General features: G+C 39.5%; 2 protein-coding genes across 4 annotated transcripts in view; one reads left to right on the top strand and one right to left on the bottom strand.

Moving 5' to 3' along the window:
• Window positions 1-264: 264 nt before the first annotated feature.
• smc4 (structural maintenance of chromosomes 4) lies at window positions 265-21,000 on the top strand. 3 transcript variants are annotated; one of them, XM_008298517.1, is made up of 24 exons: window positions 265-425; window positions 1,860-2,017; window positions 3,008-3,198; window positions 3,781-3,972; window positions 4,944-5,120; window positions 7,147-7,311; window positions 7,710-7,837; window positions 8,071-8,211; window positions 8,743-8,893; window positions 10,875-11,039; window positions 11,172-11,405; window positions 11,494-11,679; window positions 11,875-12,036; window positions 12,273-12,498; window positions 12,651-12,727; window positions 13,459-13,611; window positions 13,788-13,914; window positions 14,277-14,466; window positions 16,502-16,646; window positions 18,156-18,329; window positions 18,772-18,954; window positions 19,571-19,803; window positions 20,340-20,523; window positions 20,693-21,000. In XM_008298517.1, exons 2-24 carry the CDS (start codon window positions 1,870-1,872, stop codon window positions 20,855-20,857), a joined length of 3,897 nt encoding a protein of 1,298 aa, XP_008296739.1. In that variant the 5' UTR covers window positions 265-425; window positions 1,860-1,869; the 3' UTR covers window positions 20,858-21,000. The 3 variants fall into 3 exon arrangements, with proteins under 3 accessions (XP_008296739.1, XP_008296740.1, XP_008296741.1); XM_008298518.1 differs by lacking the exon at window positions 265-425 and adding an exon at window positions 1,122-1,455; XM_008298519.1 differs by lacking the exons at window positions 265-425; window positions 1,860-2,017 and adding an exon at window positions 2,050-2,271.
• Window positions 21,001-21,259: 259 nt separating this feature from the next.
• trim59 (tripartite motif containing 59) overlaps window positions 21,260-23,156 on the bottom strand; it is a 6,301-nt gene continuing 4,404 nt past the window's right edge. Inside the window, exon 5 of the mRNA XM_008298515.1 lies at window positions 21,260-23,120. Within this exon, the coding sequence (XP_008296737.1) occupies window positions 22,533-23,120 (588 nt within the window). The 3' untranslated portion in view covers window positions 21,260-22,532. The remainder of the gene's footprint in view (window positions 23,121-23,156) is intronic.

Genomic DNA, 23,156 nt, shown 5'->3' with positions numbered 1-23,156 from the left:
AACACGTAGAAACAACATTAGGCTTTGAAACTGACAATAATCTTAAATAATATAAAATATCATGTAGGAAAAGTAATGTGACGTTGTTCGGTTTTTCTTCTAACCATTTTTGTCATGCGAATATCGTGTGTTTGGAGTGAGGCGGAGTTGGCTTCGTCCCCTTTTTTGAATTTCGTGTTTTTTTCCCTTGCCCTTTGAACGTTCCATGGTGCCTTGCGTCAGTTTTTAACGAATTTGGTTCGACAGCACAGTTTAGGCGCCATTTACAAGATAGAGTTTTCAAGCAGGAGAGCGACTCGGAATGACACGGGGCTGAGTTTTGTGGATTTTATTTGCCGAATTTTGGATCGACGAATTCTTTTTTCCGAAATCACGACTTGGGTCAGAAAGGAAGATTCTTAGCAGACTGTGCGTTACTGTGGAAGGTACATAGAGACATTTTAGCGGAGAGTAATGACTGGGTTCCGTCTATTTGCTGCAGTGCGCAATGTTACTTCCAAACCAGAATTTTGCATTAAGAACACCTTAACTTGAGATTTAACCTTAGCTGCGATGGAAAACGTACACACTGGTGTGACATAGACTACGTAGCAAAATTAGACTTTTTTGCCTTTTATTACATTTCACGCAAAATTTGTCGACACAGTCCTAACAGTAACGTGAAACTTTTCCGATTAACCAAGCTAATGTTGATGTTGTGGATGGCTGCTGAACTTTAAGTTGTAATATCTTTGTTCAAGTACTTTAGCTTTAGCCGACGATAGGCGCTCCCATCATTTTAGAATGACACCAGCGTTATTTCTAAGTACAGTTAACCCTACAGTGCTGCGTTTATGGGTTCGCAACTAGTCCAAGTTAGCATTTATGCTAGCGATATTTGACATTAGATGGTTAGCGACAGCGGCTAACTTAACGGTAACATTAGCAAGGCAAAAATAGCGTGGCAAAGTTAGCGCTACGTGTTTTTATCCGGTGGCCAAGCTAGCATTGCCAAGTTGCTTATTTGGCAAAGGAACGTGTATTTCCAAAGTTAGTCCAGTGTTACTGTTAAGTTCCACTGGATTTTTTGAATGTGCTTACCAATTACCTAGCGAGTTAGGCTGCCCCGTCTACACCTCCGCCCCCAACAGAAAAGTTGCGGGGATGAAAGTTAATATTAGTGTCAGTTTGAGACCTCGATCGATTTAGTACGTCGCGTCTTTACCACCGACTACAGCCTGTTTTGCTGCGTTTATTCACTAGTGCTCGTGTAACATGGGCTAGGCTAAGACCTATGGGGAGCGAATTTAGGCTATTTGCATACTAACTGAATTGTGTTTTTCACTTGACGTGACGTTAAACTTATTTTCCTGTTTTCTCAACATTGCAAACGTTTTTAGCCGTCCAACTTCGTGAGGCGTTAAATAAAACGCCTACTTTAGATGCAGGTGGTTCCAAAAATGAGTCTGTCACAGGGTGCGTACATTAATTTTTTTACGGTTATTTCAGTTTAGTGCTAAATTAGTATCTGGTTCTCTACCATTATCACGCAGATTAGCAGCCGGATCGCTGCTATCTCATCTAACGTTTTCAGGCCGACTCTTCTTTAATAAATCACGTTGATCGTGTCACAGGCTCATACACTGCAATCCATGTTATAACGTATCTATTGTTGTAACAACCATATTACCATATGGAAAAATATACCGATTAACATTATGAAGGGCGGCAGTGAGATGTGATTGTGGTAATGATTAAAGCCTGACAGAGTTGCTGCGTGTGACCGACTAAAAGTGGAGTTGAGAGATTGACAGGCACAAAAACCACTCATGGATATTCCTTCTTCTTTTTTTTTTTTTTTTTACCAATGACCCCTTCAGATTTCAAATCATGCCATCTAAAACTGCAAAGAGCTCAACTGCCTCCGCCAAGCCAAGAGGGAAAGGGTCGCAGCCTCGGGATGACTCCGAAGACGAGCTGGATGTACCCCCTCAAGAAACCAACTCCAATGGCCAAGAGGAGGCACCGCCGACAACTGGCAAGTAACAAAGGGTGTTTTGGTGTCTGTGAATCTAAATAAGTTGTTCAGTCAATGGCTTTGCGTGTACTGCTGTATTGGTAGTGGCCAATTGGCACAGCTGTAAAGCTTTTTTTTTCTTGCTGGAATCTCAATACGTACTTAGAATGGCTGATATATTTTTTTCTAAAGTGCCAGTCATCAATAAAATGATTTTTGAGATGATTTTGATATCGTCGAATGCACTTCTTTCCCGGATCTTCTCATCAAACGAGGTAATTTATTTCGAATAGTGAAGTGTTTTGTGTTGTAGATCAAAACGGCTTTTGACTTTATTCTTATAACTTGATATTAAATAATTTGCATGCGAAGCTTAGGATGTACATAGGCAGTGGCTGATGTTTGTATTCGTTATAATATGTTGAAATGCTTCACTGGATGTCTGGCTGCAGGAATTTAATTTACAAACAATCGACTCGTTTGCTTGTTTATGCTTATGTGAGCACAATAGATTTTGGACAGGTCGTTGTGGCTTGGTGTGATGGCAACATTATCGTTTTTTACGTGATACTTTATTATCACAAAACAAGATTTTCTCTGTCTGTGCTTTGACCACAGTTGAGCATGAGTGAAAATGTGACGTTGATGATCGAAATGTGCACTTTAGTTATTTATCATCGACGAAATGAATGTGGCGCATCTACTTTCGCGTATCAACGCTTCTCGTGGAGAGCGTTTGTATCATAATGTGGGCTCGTTCATAAGCGGCCATGGTCTCTTTCTGTTTTTTAGCGTTGGCTCTTGTTTTCAGAACAAAGAAAAATAACGCCTGTCAACTTTCTCGGGAGTCGTTGTTTGACTGCTGTTGTAACTTGCTGCCTGTGTTTTGTTTGTTTGTTTTTGTGCTTCTCTACCCCTCCCCCACGCACTGTCCCCCACCTGAAACGACTCGCACAGAGAAATAAAAAAAAAAGTTGGACTTTTTTGTGTGTGTGTGTGTGTGTGCCACAGATCCGTCTCACGGGGAAGCTGCCGAGGCGGCTGATAATCGAAGTTTGGAGGAGATTCTCGGTAGCATCCCTCCACCCCCGCCCCCAGCAATGACCAATGAACCGGGCGCTCCTCGCCTGATGATAACACATTTAGTTAATCGCAACTTTAAATCGTACGCAGGCGAGCAGATTCTGGGGCCATTTCACAAGGTACGACCAAACATGGTTACAAATGTAATCCCTGCCTGGGAAATACTTTGTTAATGTGTGGGGTTGGGATCACAGTTTTGCCATCACTTGTGGTGTATCTCAATCTTTTTTTTTTTTATTTGTCTTTAATTTCATATATGCATCTGCATACATCTTGCCTTTTGTATTGGAAGACTCTAAACTGTACAAAATTATTAGTGATACTAGGTTATAATATTTATTGATTTGAAGAAAAAAAAATCAAAGTGGAAAAAGTCACACTCCTCCATTTTGATTTAGTGAGTGTATTTTATAAGGGGTAGTGATCTGGTGGTATGCTCAGGTTTTCCTTAAATTATGATTTTCTTTAAACTTTGTCTTTTCACCTTTTCCTGCTCTCCTTCTTGCTCTGCAAATACATATGTATAAAAATAAATCTTAACTACACCCATATGGAATTCATTCACTGTTGCAATCTTACTGTGCTGTAATGAAATACTTTTAATGTTAATACATTTACAGTATTTATATATGAGTGCTGTGTATTTTTTCTATGTTTGATTTATATCTATTTTTTTATTCTGTCTCTTCCCCTTCTCTCAGCGCTTTTCCTGCATCATTGGTCCAAATGGAAGTGGGAAGTCCAATGTGATAGATTCAATGCTCTTTGTGTTTGGATACAGAGCTCAAAAGATCAGATCGAAAAAGCTCTCAGTGCTGATTCACAGCTCTGATAAACACAAAGATGTGCAAAGCTGTACTGTGGAGGTGCATTTTCAAAAGATTATTGATAAGGTATATATATATGTATATATCTGTCACACAGTTAGACACTACACTTTCTTTTCTTTAATTTTAAATATATTTTTTCTTCAGTCCTCATGCGATAATATTGCTGCAAAGTTATCGAATCAGTGACTAAATGCAGACTGAAATCAGTCATGAAAGTTACAACTTACACCCACACATGCCATAGCAATTCATATCGTTCTAGAACTGATCCCTCTTTTTTTTTTCTTCTTTTTTTTTTCTTTTTTTAAATGGGCCGTTTAATGAGTAGGCTACATTTATTTGACTGTGCTGTTAAAAGTTAAGAAATTGGGTGTTTGTAATATGAGACAAATTCAGTTTGTTGCATTAGATGACAAATTGCTTTGAAAAGTGAGTCAACTGTAGTTAAAAGAATTAAACATGATTCTATTACTGATCTGCCACATGGGGTGTGAGTAAGTTTTGCTTTGACTACTGTTGAATATATCTCAGCCTTTCTGTTTGCTTCATTAGTTCAAAGTCAATTAAAATCAAATTGTTAAACTAATGGCAACATTATGTGTACTCTGACAGCTTTACAGACCCTATTTCTGAAACTTCTGAACTGAAAAAAAAAATCAGACATGGTGTACACAACTTAAACAAAGAGACATACTCTAAAATTAATAAAGGTACAGCCAAAATCTTTTTTTGTGTTATTTTTATAATGCCATCATTTTATCTGACAGGTTTCTTAAATTCTGTAAATGTGGTAGATTACACTTCAGTATGCATAGGGTTTATGTACTTGTTACTCTGACTGGCCTGGATCTGTTGTGTGCTTTTTAAACAAGCCTTTTATTTAACAGTTTTTAATGTGGTGTGTTTGTCTCTAACCACCCTCGGTGGATTAGGTATTATAGTATGATGTGTAGGGCTGTTTGAATCTCTCCTGAACTGTTCTGTTCTGAGCTGCTCTGTTTCTTCTGCCCCTCCCCCCCACCTCTCTGAGCCAGGAAGGAGATGACTACGAAGTCATCCCCAACAGCAAGTTCTATGTTTCCAGGACTGCCAACAAAGACAATTCCTCAGCCTACCATATCAATGGCAAGAAAGCCACATTCAAAGAAGTGGGGGCTTTACTCCGAAGCCATGGTATTGACCTGGACCACAACAGATTTCTGATCTTACAGGTAATTGTAAATTTTTTATGTAATTTCCTCTTCCACTTCTAACTCTGCTTTTTTATCCCTGCTGTGACCATCCCATTCTGTCCGAGATTTCCTGCTCCTCGTTCTCTGCCCATTTCCCAGTCCTCTTTGAGTCAAATGTTTCATATTTACTTTTAAACCATGCCTGTCTGTGGGAATAACCTGTTGCACTGGAATTGCTAAGGAGAGGATGTGCCCTCTGCCAGCCCTTAGACTGCTATAGCAGCGCATCATGGTTTGAAACAATGTGGAAAAGGTGCGAACCATTATTTGCTGCTTTAGAATTTTAAGGAAAAGATGCAGTTTTGCCCATACATGGATCTGCATGTGAGTGGCTGTAGTTGTACAGCTCACTCACAATTTGTAGTGGAGGTTATTTTTGCTGAGGCTCACCCACCAGTGGGGACAGGTTGGACCTCCCTTCCCCTCCCTTTCCCATGTACCTGCCACGCTTTAGCAGCACGTAAATATTGGCGTGTGAGAATAGAACCCAACCCCAATATTAGCAGTGCTGCTTCAGTGTGGCGGGATCAAACACCCTCCATTGCCATGAGTTTGATATCAGTTACTTGTTTTTTATTCTTTTTTTTTTCCTTTTCATTTTTTTTTGCCTTTGCCGTGAATGTTATGCATTCCTGAATATTTTTAAAGCATTTTTTATATTCTTAGATTTTTTTAAAGAGTTTTTGCTTTAGCATTATGTTTTCCTGAGTCTGAACCAGCTCACTAGTTACACTCCTACTTCATCTTATTATGTGTGACCTACCCATTATTACTGATTAACTCAAGGCATATTGGATAATGACTTACGTCAGAGCAGAGCAACATGGCTGATTAAATCATTGCTGATCCAGTTTTTAATTTTATTTTATTACTTAAAAAAATAAAATAAAAAATTGATAGTTTCAGACGAACACTTAGATCTGCCCTGCTTGACGTTTTTTTGTGTTTATGTGTGGGCATGTCCATTTTCACTCTCTCTGGATGTTTCTGTGTATGACATGGCTGCATGACTATGGGAAGAGACTTGGGCTTGTTCTCCAAGGTCACTTTTCCAGGCCTCTGGCAAAGGGGAAGCTGTCTATTTTGTGCACTGGTCAGAGCAGAGGATGACGTGGGATTTTTTTTTCTTCTCCCCCCCCTTCCTTTACTGGCTTCTTCTTTCTTTCATACATAAAAGCAATATATGGGCTGCCCTTTTTCCCTACACATAAATGAAATCTAATTTGAGACTTAGTTTGTTTTTTATCACAACTGCATTTAATTTGTTTAACTGGAAATTTCATACCTAGTAATGTTGTTATTCCTAGCCAGCCTCTTTGAAATAAATAAAAATGAGCATATGTTCAGACAAATATAATTACACTGCAGAGTTGTTCCTAACTTGATGCCAAGTAGTATTTAGAAAATCAACTGCAGTATAATTACAAGAAGTCAACATTTGCATGGTATCAACAGCGCTTGTTTTTAAATCACTTTAAATGAGAAAATTATAATTTTAGCACATAATTTTGTTGGGTAGTGATTTTTGTGGGGGAGGTGATGAGGTGATCCTGTTTTATTTTAGCATTGATATTTCGTAGTGTTCCAAAACATGTTTGCCATATGTGACTAAAGAATTTGTATGTTTTAACAGATTGTATTTTTTTTTTAATGAGTACTTCAATAATTTTGAGTCCACTTTTTTTTTTTTTTTTTGAAGTTTCTCTAAGTGGTAAAATCTGTTCTCAGTGGGAACTTATATAAATTAATGTGTGGTACACAACTTTAGTTCAAAGTGTATCTGGAAAGTTGTGTGTGTGTGTTTGCAATAGACCAGTACTCTTTCAAGTTTAGAGCTATGCCTTTAGTTTGCCACATATCTTAATAGTTAAAAGCTGTTGACTTGTTTTTTTGTTTTTGTATTACAAATTCTGACAGTTATTGTCCTACTATAACTTTTGTCTTTGCTTTCTGTGAGTTAGTGCATGCATGTCTTTGCCAATGTGTTGTTCTGGATTGCACCTAGGGTGAGGTGGAGCAGATTGCCATGATGAAGCCTAAAGGTCAGACAGAGCATGATGAGGGCATGCTGGAGTACCTGGAGGACATTATTGGCTCTTGCCGTCTCAAGGAGCCGATCCAAACTTTGGCTCGCCGCATTGAGATACTCAATGAGCAGAGAGGAGAGAAGGTGACAACACTCAGACACTATCTGCTCACAGTGTTTAGCTGACCAACTTTTCTGTCTTTATCCTGACTTCTTTTTGTGTACTTATATACTAGATTGTAGATACATTCTTTAGTGCTTTTTGTAGGTTTTTGGTGCAAAGGTCTGAGCTGTGAATAATACATAGTTATAGGTATGTAAATGTGATATATGTAAGATAAGTGGCTACTTATCTCACTAAATATAATTCATGGGTTTTAATGGAAAACCTAGTTCTGAAGATTGTGCAATATTAGTATGTTCAATTTGTTTTTTTTTATTTTATTTTGTTTTTCTGTTTTATATTACTTTCTTGCAACTGTTCAATGTAACATAAGCTTTGCCACCTGATATTAAATACTGCAATATTTTCCCTGTCACAGCTAAACCGAGTGAAGCTAGTGGAAAAGGAGAAGAATGCTTTGGAGGGAGAAAAGAACAAAGCTGTAGAGTTTCTCACCTTAGAGAATGACATCTTCAAACACAAGAGCCAGCTCTACCAGTACTATGTGTGAGTATACCAGTCCCATCTCTCTGGTCTGTACATGAAAAATTAACCAATAAAAACAAAAATGTAAACCCAACAGTAGCATAGATAAGAAAAAAAAAGTTTTTACACCTTCACAAGCACACAATGGAATGCTTCTCTGCTGTCAAACCTTATAGGCCTTTATTTGATGTTTTAATTATTAAGATTTCTCCTCTCTCTCTGTTTTTTTTTCTTCTTTATCTCTTTGCCATTAGTCATGATCTGCAGAAACGTGTGGTGGATAAAGAGCAGGAAAAGCAAAACATCCTGGATGATACCAAGGAACTCACAGAGAAAAATGCAAAGATATCGCAGGAGATGGAGAAAATGAACCAGGAGCTCAAGAATGTGGAGAAGTAAGGCATTGAAAAAAATCGATATTATTCCACCTCTTCCCTCCTTTTACCTAATGTAACATGCTTGAATGTTACTGACTTTTCTGCATATTATATGATTTTATGGTTGTTGTCTTGCCTAACATTGTTGTTTAGAGTAAAAAAAAATCTAGTTTCAGGTGTGAAAATTTGCGGAAGTAACGAAAGTTTAAAAAAATAAAGTACACAAATTATTTAAAAATAGTTGTTTGTTTGCATAACAGAAGATATGAACTTCACATTGCTTTCGATGCCAACAGTTCATATTTGTTTGGCTTTTATGACCTTAGATAATTCTGAAAGCTAACAAAATGTCTTTTAAAGACAATGTGTAGAAACTGGATGAGCTTTAATATGAAGACTTTGCTGTGTTATAGAAAATGAGCCTGTTATTCTTTGTTATTTATATATTGTTTTGTATATTTTCAGATTATCATAGTTTATCTAATATTTCAGTAGATTCTTCCATGATTGGCTTGAATGTGCCTCGTAAAAATGCTGTTTCTCCACCAGGAAACAAAATAAGCTCAACAAGTACATTGAGACCCAGAAGGAGAAGTTCACCCAGCTGGATCTGCAGGATGTTGAAGCACGTGAGAAGATTAAACACTCCAAGAGCAAGAACAAGAAATTGCAGAAGCAGCTGGAAAAAGACAAAGAAAAGGTGTGTTGACCTTTCAATTGCTTCCATTATTATACGCTGTTCAATGACTTAATTTTACTCATTACTACTGTTGTCTACTCTGCAGTAGTTCGACTGTGTCACACTGACATTATCACTGTGGGCATTCTCAGAGTTCAGAGCTACACAGTCACATGATCTGTCAGGACAGCACAATTCCAGGTCTTTTAATGAAGTTACAGTAAATATCCATTCACAAATGCAATATTGCACTAAGTCACCAGTGGCACTACCCTCTGTGTTACTCTGTTTGTTTTGTGCTGTGGCCAAGAAAGAAACATGGGCGCTAAAAATACACTTTCTGTTGCTTATTGAAAACACAAGGGCTGCTGTTTTGAAGTCTGTAGGAAAAGAAATTTGTCAAGGCTTTACAGCGACTTGCTTGTAAGCGAGAAATGAATTGCAGAAATTACACTTTAAGTTTGGTTTTAAATATTTCTTCATTTGAGGGTCACTTCAGTTTTTCTCCCAAAGCATCCATCACTTTTCGAGGACTCTTTTTTATTTTTTTTACAGTTGTCAGTACTGGTCGAGTTTTTTGTTTTTTTCTGTTTTTTTTTTTGTTTTTTTTTTTAAACTTTGCTTCATTTTATACTGACTACCTTTAAATTTAGAGTTATTTTCCACTGCACCCTACAATCGCAAATTATAAAGAAATTAAAAATGAACCTAGCCTGCTGCTGGGTCAGTTGGTTTGTTTGTTTTGGTTTTTGTGTAAAAATGAAGCATTTTTTAGGTTTTAAGGATAATGATGTGTGTGGGGGGGAAAAAAATAAAAGATCAAGAAAACTATATATTAATCATAATTTGTTTTAAGCAAAAATCCTGGCTGCTGTAGGAGTTGTTTACCAGAAGTGTAGCTGATAACATTATGCAATATAGCTATAGACACACAAAGCAAAATTTAGAACAGTGAGATTTCCTCTCCTACAAAAGTAGTGAGTATTTCTGCTGATTGGTTTTAGATATTAGGCCTTGTGTGACTGAAAAATAAGGCTGTGTCAAAGTGTGCTGGGTTCTTGCCTTAATGTTTTGTGTATCGCTTCTTTGGGGTGAAGATAAATCATTGTATTTCTTCTAAATGAGCTGACATTGTCTCCAAAAAAAATTCAAACCCTATATAAAATTGTAAATCACGTTTCATGGCATGAAGGCTATCTGCCCTAAAATAGCCACTAGGGGGCTGTGAAGTAACACCCAAGTTGATGGTGTGCATGTGCTCTGATTCACTATTAATGGTCCTCCTGTCTCTTACACTAATGTTTCTCTAGCTTGCACACGTAGTGACAGACTTTTTTTTTACACAAACCTGGAGTTCTCCTGTAAACTGTAGGTATATCTTCACATTTCCCTCTCTGCTCTAAAACCCTATCTACTCCACCTACAATGGCTGTGCTCTGGAAACATCTTGGTCAGAGGGGGAGCTGGGCAGAGGCAGGCAGACCTCTGGGGAGCAGTGTTCTGCTGTGTGGTAGTCAACTATGGCCTGGCTTGTGTAACACTCCCAGCAGCCACATTCACATTTCACCCGCAGTTAACCCTACAAAACATAGACTATATACACACACCACTCCTTGCCTTGTTTCAGCCCTGCCAAGCGGCAGATTGTTGTGCCAGTCTTAACCAGGGCTTGCTCAGTTCTAAATGTATGTTTATAGTTGATTACAGTTGTGTGTTTTGGCCGGCTTGTGAATGCGTAGCACAGTTTTTTGTAACTGTCACTGGCAAAAGACTTATTTTACACCTTTAACACCTCTTGTCTCCCAAAGCCTTTACTGATCTCTTTACATTATCATCCAATTTAAAAAGTAAGGAGCTGTCGCTTCATGGTTGCTAGGAGTGTAAATTAATGAATTGTGTCCTCAAGTTGAACCTAGCTACATGTAGCCATAGTTGCTTAGAATCCAGAGTTTGACACATCTACTGTGTTTTTGTACATTCTCTGGTCTGGCTCATCTTTCAGCTGGAGGAAGTGCGCGGTATACCAGCCAGCAGTGAGAAGGCCATCTCTGAGGCAACAGCTCGCAAGGAAGACCTGGAGAAGCAGAAGGTGAAGGAAGAGGAAAAACTTAAGGATGTGATGGAGAGTCTGAAGGAGGAGACCAGCGGTTTGCAACAGGATAAAGAGGTGTGTGTATGCATCTTTGCATTGTTTTGCTGAATGCTTAGTTTAAATTCAGATAGTAGCTTTTTTTGCATTGTTTTCATAAAACCTGATCTCTTTGTTTTCCAATCCAACATCTCCTCTTGTATTCTCCAGAAAAAAGAGAAAGAGCTCATGGAGCTCAGTAAAGCTGTGAACGAGACCCGCTCTCGTATGGACCTCGCTCAGTCAGAGCTTGACATCTACCTCAGCCGCCACAACACAGCTCTGACACAGCTCAACACGGCCAAGCAGACGCTTCAGACAACCTCTGACACACTGCGGGATCGCCGCACCACCATCAAAGACCTGGAAGTCAAAATACCCCAGAAAGAAAAAGAGCTCAAGAAGGTAAAGCCAAAGATCAATATTGTTTAAATCACATTTTGTTGAAAGAGCATTTACATGGGTAAATATAATTATAATTTTTTTTGTGCAGGACGAGGGAGAGCTAGAACAGCTGATGAAGATGGATAACGAGACAAGGGAAGTGGTGAGGGAATTAAGACAGAAGGTGGATGAAGCCAAGAGCTCCCTGTCCTCCAATCGCAGTCGAGGAAAAGTTTTGGACGCCCTCATGCACCAGAAGAAGAGTGGCAGAATCCCTGGCATCTTTGGAAGACTGGTAAAAGCTGTTATTAATTAATATTAGCCAGGATTACACAGCAGCACTTTCATTTATGGTCAACTAAACCAGCTTGAGTCTCGTTGTTGATTAACATCAACTTCATGTTTTATTTGACTTTTAAGAATTCATTGTGCGAAACAAAAAACAAAAGCCTATAGTGGCTGGATTGTTAAAGTGTTTCTGTGCTTGTAGGGAGACCTCGGAGCCATAGATGAGAAGTACGATGTGGCCATTTCCTCTAGCTGTGGTGCTCTGGACAACATCGTGGTGGATACCATTGACACAGCTCAGAAATGCGTCACATTCCTCAAAGAACAGAACATCGGGGTTGCCACTTTCATCGGACTTGATAAGGTAAAGATGGCTACTTTTCGAATGCTCAGTCAAAAGTATTTAACTGATTATTTTGAATCTTAAAGGCTTTTTAAAATATTTTTTTTATTTTAGCCTTACTGTGAAATATCATGTATGCTATACTCTAATACTTACTCCAGAGCTGGACCAAATCTTTTAAATCTTGTTGGGCATTCATGTTTCATGTCTCTGTATTTTGCTGCTCCTTCTCATTTCTCTTCACTTCCTGTGCACAGATGAAGGTGTGGGAGAGGAACATGGCTCCCATTCGCACTCCGGAGAACTGCCCTCGTCTCTTTGACATGGTGCGGGTGAAAGATGACAGTGTGCGCCCAGCTTTCTACTTCGCCTTAAGAGACACCCTGGTGGCCCAAGACATGGAGCAGGCCACAAGGATGGCCTTCCAGAAAGACAGGCGCTGGAGAGTGGTCACCCTGAAGGGCCAGATAATTGAGATGGCTGGTGGGTGATCTAGCTTTTCTGTCGAGCTGGCCTATGTTGTTTTGTTTTTATTCCCTAGCTCATATGCTTTTGGCTCTCAGTGATGATTTTAATTTAAGTTTGATTTAATTCTGTTTTTCTAATCTCCCTGTGGTGTGTTGTGCATTTCACAGGAACCATGACTGGAGGAGGAAGAGTATTGAGGGGTAGAATGGGCTCATCAATTGGTACTGAGGTTTCTCAGGTGGAGGTGAGTTCAAAATACAAATGTTAGGATTGGTGTTTATTAGATATCTTGGTGGAAAAAATAGTCCAAGCTGACCTAAAATTCAAAGCAATATTTTATCATTTCTGTCTTTGAAATGAAATGTGTGCTTGATTTAAAGTTGAAATGTATTCGAGGCAGAGCTACATTTACTGTGACATGCGTGTGTGCAAAAGGCATGTTAGTGTAATCAGTATGAATGCCAGCAACAGCAGTGGTTCAATAGAACTTGTACTTCAAAGCCGTAATACGTTGCATGTTCAGTAATTTCCACACTGTTTAACATAATCTGAGAAAAATATGTCAAATATACCTTGATCCTTAATATTTTAACCAGATGGTGCACAAATGTGGTTGGAACATGAGAAGAGATTGACATAAATAAGAGTTCTTATACATTAACACTAAAACAAATAGGTATACTATCTAAGCACCCTGCAATGCAATGTCAGAATTCAAAGAGCAGATTAAGTGTTCATGTAAATATATATTAGTCTTGATTTTTGTAAAAACTAGTTTGTCATAGAAGTGACTCAAATTATAAGATGGAATTCAGTTGTTTTGTTTTTTGTTTTTTTTTTTTGTCTTGAAATTATGTTCGTTCCCGAGAAGTGATTGTGACATGCTGGATGAATATGTACCCTGCTATGAGATAATCATCTCAGCAAGTCTTTAATGTACAAGACATGATGATTTTTATGTGTTTTTATGTGCAGCTCGACCGTATGGAGGGCAAGCTAAATGAGAAAGTGTCGGCGCTGCAGGGCTGCCAAGAGAAAAGATTGCAGCTGGAGGAGAACGTCCAGCGTCTGCGGCCGCAGCTCCGAGACATGAAGAACACCCTGGAAAAATACGCCAACAGCATGACTGTACATAGATTTCATTCAATGTGTTTCTGTCTCACCCATTTGGGTGTATTTGTAATCAAAATAATAACCTGTAGTATTTATGGGCAACCATAAAATGTGACAGTTGTAGCTGATAAAATCTTTTTGCTCTTTGCAAGTTTATGTGACTGGGTGTTTTCCTTCTTTCCTTCCTTCAGAGTCTAGCTGACCAGGAGACTCACTTGAAACTTCAGATCAAGGAACTTGAAGCCAATGTGTTGGCAGCTGCCCCAGACAAGGCCAAACAGAAACAGATGGAGAAGAGCCTGGAGGCCTTCAAAAAAGGTAGAGTCCTCCCTCTCAAACAGTAAAGACAAATAAAATAGTAAATAATAATATAAATATTTTTGTTAAATATATTAATGTTCACTCTCATGCTAGACTTATTGTACTTCATGAACAAAGTTATTCTTTACATAATAGTGTGATTTTGTGTAATGTGTCCAAATTTTCATGTTAATTTATTGTTGTTGTTTTTTTTATTCTAATCTCTAAATCAGTCTGTGTTCACATGAGAGTTAGATTCATGAAAATGTTTTTAATCCTTCTGATTATATAACATTGGAAGCTGACTAGCCAACACAAACATGATTCTGCCTTATTTCTCTCTCTGTGTTTTGTCCTTTGTCCTCCTCTTGTTCTGTCAGACTATGAGGCAGCGTCCAGTAAGGCTGGGAAAGTGGAAAATGAGGTGAAAAGGCTCCACAACCTGATTGTAGACATCAATAGCCACAAGCTGAAGGCTCAGCAGGACAAGCTTGACAAGGTCAACAAGGAGCTAGATGAGTGCTCCTCCACCATAACCAAGGCTCAAGTGGCAATAAAGACAGCTGATCGGTGAGGAAGTACTGCATGTTTACGCTCTGTAATTACATGTGCTTGCATTGTTGGCTTCAAGTCACAAGGATCAACTGCTCCACCTTCCTTTACTGATTAAATTAGGCTAAAATCTAATCCATAAGTTGCAACTTAATTTGTAATGTGTCTGGTTGAATTCATTTTAATTGTGTAAAGCTGTCCACAAGACGAGTACAATAGTTTAACACGGAAACAAGTTAACTCTCTGAACCCTAAGCAGTGTCTCTGCAGTGTGACACGGTTAAAATTCATAAATCTTTAAAACAGGAAAAGCGAAATTTGAATTTCCTTGAATATTTATTTTACAAAAAGAAAATAAATGGAATGAACATGTACTACTTTTTTCCAACTATAGCAGCTCCACTGATTTATATTTTAAATTTGTTTCCACATTACTGTCTAATCTGCACTGTGTAAATTTTGTCTGAATTTCTGAAAGGTGGCTCTTGGTCTTGACTAAGTCAGTCTTTGCTTCACAGCTGCACTGAGGAATGCAGAATTTTTCTGTTTTATACAGAAACTGTTTAGAGCAAACATTTAGTTTTGGCCAACATGAACTGTTTAATACTTTGAAGTTTCACTAGTACTTATCAAGACCTCCTTAACATAATTACTTGATGTTAAGGATCAGTACCAGCACATCTAAGTAGCTTCAAGTTACTCACACACTCACTAAATTCCTCTTCTTTCACTTTTTGTAAACTTTGATTATTTTTAACCGAGTCATTATTGTATCAGTGGCAACTAAAACAAGCATCTAGTGTTCAGTAGCATTAAGACGTATCATGAGGGCAGAACAGCCCGGCAGTCTGCTGTAGCAAAATGACACTGGTGGCTGCATGTAATGTGGTTTGTTTGGCTTGAGAAGCTGTCCAGCCGAATAACAACACAGTGGCACTTATGAAGTGAGACACTGAAGCATGTCCGAAAGCCAGAAAGCCATTAGTTAGACAGATGAACCTACCACCACTGTTACTGACTTCACAAGCTGTTGTGGCTGCACTTGAGAAGCGCAGTATCTAACCACAATATTATAACCATCTTTGTTTTCAAATTCAAACTAACTTTCTAACCACATTCTCTTTTTAACGCACGCAAAACATGTCAGCATGCCTCTTTTCACAAGTGTTGTCACTGCTCTGTATTTCTGTTTGTGTTGGAGGATTTCTCAGACATGCCATATTAATGTGATTGACGGCCTCAGTGCAGCAGTGCAGGGATTACTGTTAGTCTTGTTTAACAAGTAGTATTTATGACCTGTGTCAAATCACTACTTTACCCACATACGGGTGCCTGACTGAACCATAAAAATATGTCAGGTAGAACACCTGGGATGTACATTTGCCAATTTGAACATGGTGCAAGTGTTAATAAATGCCAGAAGATTAGAGTTTTATCATACTGGAAACAGGTGCTGTGCCAAGTTTTAGTTCTTTCCTTTCATCACCGTTCCTTAACTAATTTACAAATTAGATTTTTGCTAACAGAAATAAGAAATAAGATTGTTTCTGTGTTGTTATCAAACTTTTAATAAGGAAGGAAATGGTGCGGATGAAACCCTTTTTGAGGCAGTTATTTACATTCAATGTACGCACTCACCTGAAGCGTGTTCTTGTGCTTCAAGTCTGTTTTGCATAATTTTCTGTATACGACTAGACTGGTTGTGAATTGTGCTTTGAGTGCTGCCAAATTGTAGGTGACCTACACTGTACTGTGCCTGAATGCATCCTGTGTAGACAGATGGAGCAGTGAAGCTGCTGCTCACATTACAGTGAGCCGCCTGTGCCGGCAGGATGACAGTATGGGTTCGCTTCTCATTACATCTCAATGCTGAATGTTGATTGACTGATCTGAGGTCTGCATAACCATATAGACAAGATAGTTGCTCTTCAGCAGTTACTCAATAGCAGTTCTGTTTCGCAAGACTCAACCTGACATCAGTAGTAATTCTTATCATCAGTTGCCAATGCTCCGTCCAAGACTAATGTCTGTTTCTTTTGCTGTCCTCTCTTAGCAACCTAAAAAAGTGTGAGGAGAGTGTGGCCCGTGTGCAGGGCGAGCTGGAGGAGAATGAGAAATCGATGGCAGAACTCACAGAACAACTGAAGAAACTGGAAGACGAGGCCGGGGAGGTCATGAAAAATTGTCAAGAGGCTGAGGTTGGCACTTTATATCCCCTTTATGTCTAAGGCTCTTTTTTTATCTGGGCAGCATTTTCTACCACTTTATCCCAAAGCTGCTCCCAGAGGACACTCCTGACAGCAGTAAACCTGGTCTTCTTGAAATGTTGAATGCTAACGCTGTGCACCTTGTAATGCAAAAAGAAAAGGGAAAGTTCTACAGAGGAGTGAAGAATACACTGTCCAAATATTCTGTTTTTGAAATGTGTTTCTTAACTTTTTTAATCAAAGCAACTTCTATGTACAATTCACCGAGGTGTTTCAAAGGCACTGCTGGCCTGCTTTGCACGTGTACGAAAAAAATGAGCAAAGCAAGTGATATTTTTTTTTAGATGTCTAAATAGAATAGAGCTGCTGTAATTAGTTAGCATAATCTATGGCATTGATGTTAAACTGCCTATACAACTTTATTTTTAACTACCAGGGTATATTTGTTTTGTTGTTTTTTTGCCTCCAGTGATTGGTCAGCTCCCATTTAATCTGTAAAGCACTTTGAATTATATTTAGTATGAAAAGCGCTTTATAAATAAAGATTGATTGATTGATTGATTGAGTGGTACAGTTTGGAAACTTTTACATATAACTTAGTTGGACTGCTGCTTCTGACATTTCTAAAGCGTTAGGAGTGTCAGAGTCCTTCACATTGTCACAGAACGAAAAGGTGGTTTGTACACTGCAGAGTTTTGTTGGCAGACCGCAGCACAATGCACGAGTACCTGATCAGAAACACACAGGTGCTACTTGGGCTGGAGGCACTTTACAGCTGTTTGCTGTTCTGATTTACATATTTTGCTGTTTTTTTTGTTGTCAGACAATGAAATGAGTTTGAAATACAAAATGAAATGTGGCTCATGAGGACGACATGTTAACCAAACTGCTGCTAAAATCCAGATTCTATAACCGCGATGTCGTCTGACAAACTCACTTTACACAGAAGTTAAAGACAAAAGCTGTGCAGTGAATTCAGCAATACTTTCATAGAATTAGTAGCTACTATTCAAGTCAGAGCACAATTGCACAAGAGAGCGGAGTTGCTTTAGCCGCTTTGTGCTTGTGAAATATCCACCATGTCTGAGTTGCACTTTGTTAAATAGAAAGACCTGGCTTGTTGTTTTTGAGGGGTTTGATAGAAACTTGGATTTCTTTAGGACTTACATTTCTGAGCTAAATAATGAGACTTCTTTTTTTTAGTTTATTTTAATCATGGTGGAGTTTCCAGTTTGAACCTACACCTTACACTTGAGCGTGTAAGCTAATGTTTACATTTCATACTGTGTGCTATACATTGACCTACAGTTTGCCAAAATAAAACTAACTTCAATGAATTTGCCATTTTGCTTTTTAGGGAGAAAAATGAATCGTGGGGAATCATCTGTAACACAGTCAATAGCTTATTTGATAGAAAAATTTCCATGACAATAGTCCTGCCTCTAAAGGAATTTGAAGGAAATACCAAAAGGAGCACTGGTGTTTTTTCTTGTCCTCCAGGCTGCGCTGCCCGAGGTGCAGGAGCAGTATCAGGGGGTGCTGAAGGAGATAAAGGTGCTGCAGCAGCAGGAGCACGCACTGCAGGAGGAGTCTCTGAGCGTCCGGCTCCGCATCGAGCAGATCGAGACCACCATCACAGAGCACAACAACAAGATCAAACACTGGCAGAAAGAGGTGTGTGAGGAAGGGCGTGTGTGTGTGTGTGAGTGAGTTAAAGACCACTGTGGGCTTTATTTGTCGCTGTAGGTTGTGCTGGTAATGGCACACTCACAAAACTATGTGACAAAAATGATCTAGCGGAAAAACACTTTGCTTCTCTTCCTCAATTCCAACACAAAACAATATAAAGGTGATCATTTTCTAATTTCTAATATGGTTTTTGTCTCTTTCGCACTGCTCTACATGTTTGACTTTAGTTTTGCGCAATGTCTGTATCACTTTCTAACTTTGATTTGTAAAGTGTTCTATGAAAATGTTAGTATTTCTGGTAAATGTAAAAAGTTAGTCTAGATCTTTTGGTTTTATTTTGTCTCGAATATGAAAGAGGTTGTATTAACAGCTTTGCCTCTCATTGACTGATTTGTCTTTGACAACCATTACTACTTATATTCTACAGGCCACCAAGCTGTCCCTTCATACCATTGAGGACAAGCCAGCAGAGGAGCTTCCTGTTCTTACTCCAGCTGAACTTGAGGAAATCTCAAATCCCAACGTCATCATCAACAAGATGATCACGTTGGAGACCAAGTGTGCTCAGATGAAGCCCAACCTCGGGGCCATTGCTGAGTACAAGAAGAAGGTACGCACAAATATGATCAGACATCCTGCTGTGTAACCTTAGCAGAGCTTTATACATTTTGTCATTAATTGGGCTCAAGAAACGGTCACATGATGTTTCCAGTCAAAGATTATTGACGGCATTTCTCATTCACTTCTATTGAAGACTGTCAGATGTTCAAATTGAAGTGAGTTTTCTGGTTCAGAGTGACGTTTGTCTCAGTCTGTTTCCTTCACGTCAGACTTTTCAGCTGAGCTCAGCTTTGATTGTGCAAATGTTTTCATTTGGCCAATAGAATGTGTCTGGAAATGCAGTTATTATTTTACCACAACATTTCGTACATTATCACACAACAAACTGTAGCGTCACATTCAGTCTGTTTGTAGTTTGTGCAGAATATTTTTTTATTTTCCATATAGTGTCGCATCCTTTTTGTTGACTTGAAACATCAGTATGTCTTTAGGTTGCAGCAAACAGCAAGAGGTAGAATTACAATCGTGATTTGAGTTTAAACCTTTTAGCTAAACAGTGAAAAGGAAGAATGGTGGGAAAATATTTAAGGAAACCTGTTAAGAATTGATTAAAAGGATCCATGTTTAAGACACGATTCCAGTGACTGACTGTGTTTGTGTTTTAGGAGGAGCTGTACCTGCAGCGTGTGGCCCAGCTGGACGAGATCACTACTGAGAGGGACAAATTCAAACGTGGCTACGAGGACCTGCGCAAACAGCGCCTCAATGAGTTCATGACAGGATTCAACATGATCACAAACAAGCTGAAGGAAAACTACCAGATGCTTACACAGGGTGGTGATGCAGAGCTGGAACTTGTGGACAGTTTGGACCCGTTCTCTGAGGGCATCATGTTCAGGTGAGAGACGAGGGAAAAGGAACTCAAATCACTTCAAGCACATTCTGTCGATTCCTGTGGGAACTACCACTACACAAAAGGTTTATTCCACTAAAAATAGTTGTTTTTGTATGTATTTATTTTTGGGGTTATGGTTCACTGCGTTGTCAGTACAGCAAAGAAAAAGAAAATCCATCATCTATACACCACTTAATCCTCACTAGGGTCGTGGGGGGCTGGAGTCTATCCCAGCTGACTTAGGGTGAAGGCAGGGGACAGCCTGGACAGATCACCAGTTTATCACAGGGCTACACTTAGAGACAGACAAACAAGCACACTCACATTCACACCTACAGACAATTTACATTCACCAGTTAACCTCAACATGTTTTTGGACCTTGTGGTAAGAAGCCAGAGAACCCGGAGAGAACCCACGCTGCACGGGGAGAACATGCAAACTCCGCATTAAATAATATTTTTGTTATTGAAAAATGTAAACACTGAGCAACTGAATCCTGTCCTTGTATTTGAGCATCTATTTTCTGTTGTTTTTCTAGTGTCCGTCCTCCAAAAAAGAGCTGGAAAAAGATCTTTAACCTGTCAGGAGGAGAGAAGACGCTCAGCTCCTTGGCTCTGGTGTTTGCTCTGCACCACTATAAACCCACACCGCTCTACTTCATGGATGAGATCGATGCTGCTCTTGATTTCAAGAACGTCTCCATTGTGGCCTGTTACATTTACGTAAGTATGAAGCTGTGTTTTACAAAGAGAAACCAGATGCATGTTGAAAGGTTCATAGTTCATGATTTCTCACTCTTTTACAGTTTGTTTTAATACTACAGTGGTGTAGAATTGTAAATAAAGTCTCTTCAGAATAGTCATTTTTGACCTCGCCCTTATCTCTGTGCAGGAGCAAACAAAGAACGCCCAGTTCATCATCATCTCTCTGAGGAACAACATGTTCGAGATCGCTGATCGTCTCATCGGCATCTACAAAACTCACAACACCACCAAGAGTGTGGGAATCAACCCAAAGACCATCGTCTTTAGAGAGCACGATGCCGTCACTGCTTAAACCTAAATATAATCTTTGACTATCTCTACTGTTTGACTTTCCTTTTACCACACAGTGTAAATATTTTTTTTTTATCCTGTCCTTCGAATGAAATGCTGCTACTCTTCATTATTTTCTGAACAAATAAATGTTTCTGGTAAGAATTTTGCTCATGCTAATCATTTTTGGGTTTAGAAAATTTTTAGCTTCCTAAAATGACATTCATCAACTTAAGGGATGGTGCAAAATATTTCACGCAACTTATGAAAGTCTCACACAGCCTGTCTAATGTGTGCAAACTGAAGTCATTGGACGGCTTTAACATGGTGCATTTCACACTGAAAAGACAAATGTATCGAGCATCAGCTAATTGAGTTCACTGCACTACTAGCACATGCTAAAACACCACACCATTACTACAACTAAAGTCAAAAAACTTTATTACATGTTTAAAATACAGTAATTCCAAAGTTTATAAAAAGAACAAATGCTACAACATTCATTAGGAGTGTGACATTGTTTCAAAATGCCATTTGTTCAGATTTCTTTTCAGCAGCATGTCAAATCCCAGGTTGCATCACGTAATGTTGAGGAAAGCAGCTGATGTTTCAGTAAAGAGCTGTGCTGCTAAACTGAGTAAAATAAAGTAACATTTGTGGGATGCAGAATAGTGCTGGTAAAGCAAAAGCTGTAACAACTTTTAAAGCAGACTGTAAATCAGTGCACCATTTATGAAAAAAAAAAAAAAAAAGGCAGTGTCCTAAGGAAGACATATTGGTCCTGGTGGAGTTAACCATAAAGCTATTAAGTGGGCCGAGGTAAAGGCATGATGGCTGAAGGCACAGTAAGAGAACCCCTCCGCATCTCTGCAACATGATCTGTGAAGGCTTTAAGTTGGGTCCACTGTGTGTCTGGTTCCACTCAGCAGGCTCTAAATTTCACATACTGCTCCAGTCACTGTAAACAGTCTTGTGTAAGGAGATACACGTGTGGCTGCGCTGACGTCTCGAGCTCTGACACAGCGGGAAAGCTACCGAGGCTGATTGGAAAGGTGACTTAAGAGACACCACATGAACCGCCTTTCCAAACTTTGCAATTAGTGTCTGATGCAATAAATGCTTATGAAGGTAGTATCATTGTAATCCATAATAACACACCTCCAAAGAGGAGCATAGCACTTGTTCATAACACATTTCAATACATAAAGACTTACAGCTATCTAAACTTAAAGTACTTAGTGTTTTTAAAAAGTTATCTGTGCAGTTCTCAAGCAAGGAAATGAACAAGTCATATCCGACGCCTTCCCCAGGCCTTCATATGACTTCTAGGAATCTTTAAAGTGAGACTAAAGCTAAAAATCCAACCCTCACATGCATATGTGATGGTTTAATCATTTAAAATGTGGCCATTGTGAGTGTATTATTTCTCTAAATGTGTTTTAGTTAAGTTGTATAAGATCTTTTGATCAAGAAGAGTCGATTAAAATGCTGAGAAGTAATAATAAAACAAAGCAGAGCTCATTCAGTCCAGGAGAAGCAGCTGAAATGTGTTGGGGTCCATTGAATCTGCTGTAACACAAGAAGATTCAATGATGGTTTTAGTCTCTATTGTGAAGCTGAGAGCAAAATCAGATCTTCACAGTTTTGAGAGTTAATTAGCTTCTACATAAAAGTTCAGGACTCTGCTTTGGCTTCTTTTAGCGGGACGTCAGAGTTTCAAATAAGACAGCCAGCTGCTGAAAGACCGTATCCCCCGCTGAAGAGAGCTGTGAGCTCCATCCTCCTACAGCCGCCTCCACCGTCGTGTACGCCGACGCTGCCATGTCCCAGACAGATGTGGTGAGTTCGCTGCTGAGGCCGTGGACGACCTGACTGAGCCGGGACAGCAGGGAGAAGCCGAGCGACGCCCCTCCGACCGGGTTCGCCCACAGCAGCAGCAGCAGCAGCAGCAGCCCCAGCAGCACGGCCGACGCAGTGGGCTGCAGCTCGCCCCACGTGTCTCGGTTTGGCCGATCGTCTCCTGCCTCCGGACAGCAACGTCTGGAGCAGCAGCAGAGTTTAGGAACAGGAGCCTCCTCCAGCCTCCCGATGGTCACAGCGGGCCAGTGCTGCTGAAGGTGCTCTGCTGCTCGCGGCGTGACAGAGAGGTTTATCACAGAGGGCAGAGGGGTTTGTAAACACTCCTCCACCCTCTCTCGGAACAAATGCACCTGCTCCAAGAAGACCAGTGGCGAGTCTTCCTCCTGCACCGATAGGCCCAAGGACACCAGGTCCAGCTGTTCTTCCTGCACGACACAAGACTGGTATTGGTGCAAAATACT

This window comes from Stegastes partitus, unplaced genomic scaffold, assembly GCF_000690725.1.
Source record: "Stegastes partitus isolate 25-593 unplaced genomic scaffold, Stegastes_partitus-1.0.2 Scaffold1323, whole genome shotgun sequence".
In the NCBI taxonomy this organism is placed as follows: Eukaryota; Metazoa; Chordata; class Actinopteri; family Pomacentridae; genus Stegastes; species Stegastes partitus.
This window is presented reverse-complemented; position numbering and strand designations above follow the sequence as displayed.

Excerpts from the sequence above, each read along its gene's own strand:
- smc4 (XM_008298517.1), top strand. The coding sequence starts at position 1,870 with ATGCCATCTAAAACTGCAAAGAGCTCAACTGCCTCCGCCAAGCCAAGA. Across the intron at positions 5,121-7,146 it reads ACAGATTTCTGATCTTACAG|GGTGAGGTGGAGCAGATTGC; the intron begins GTAATTGTAAAT and ends GATTGCACCTAG. Across the intron at positions 18,955-19,570 it reads TTGCTGAGTACAAGAAGAAG|GAGGAGCTGTACCTGCAGCG; the intron begins GTACGCACAAAT and ends TTTGTGTTTTAG.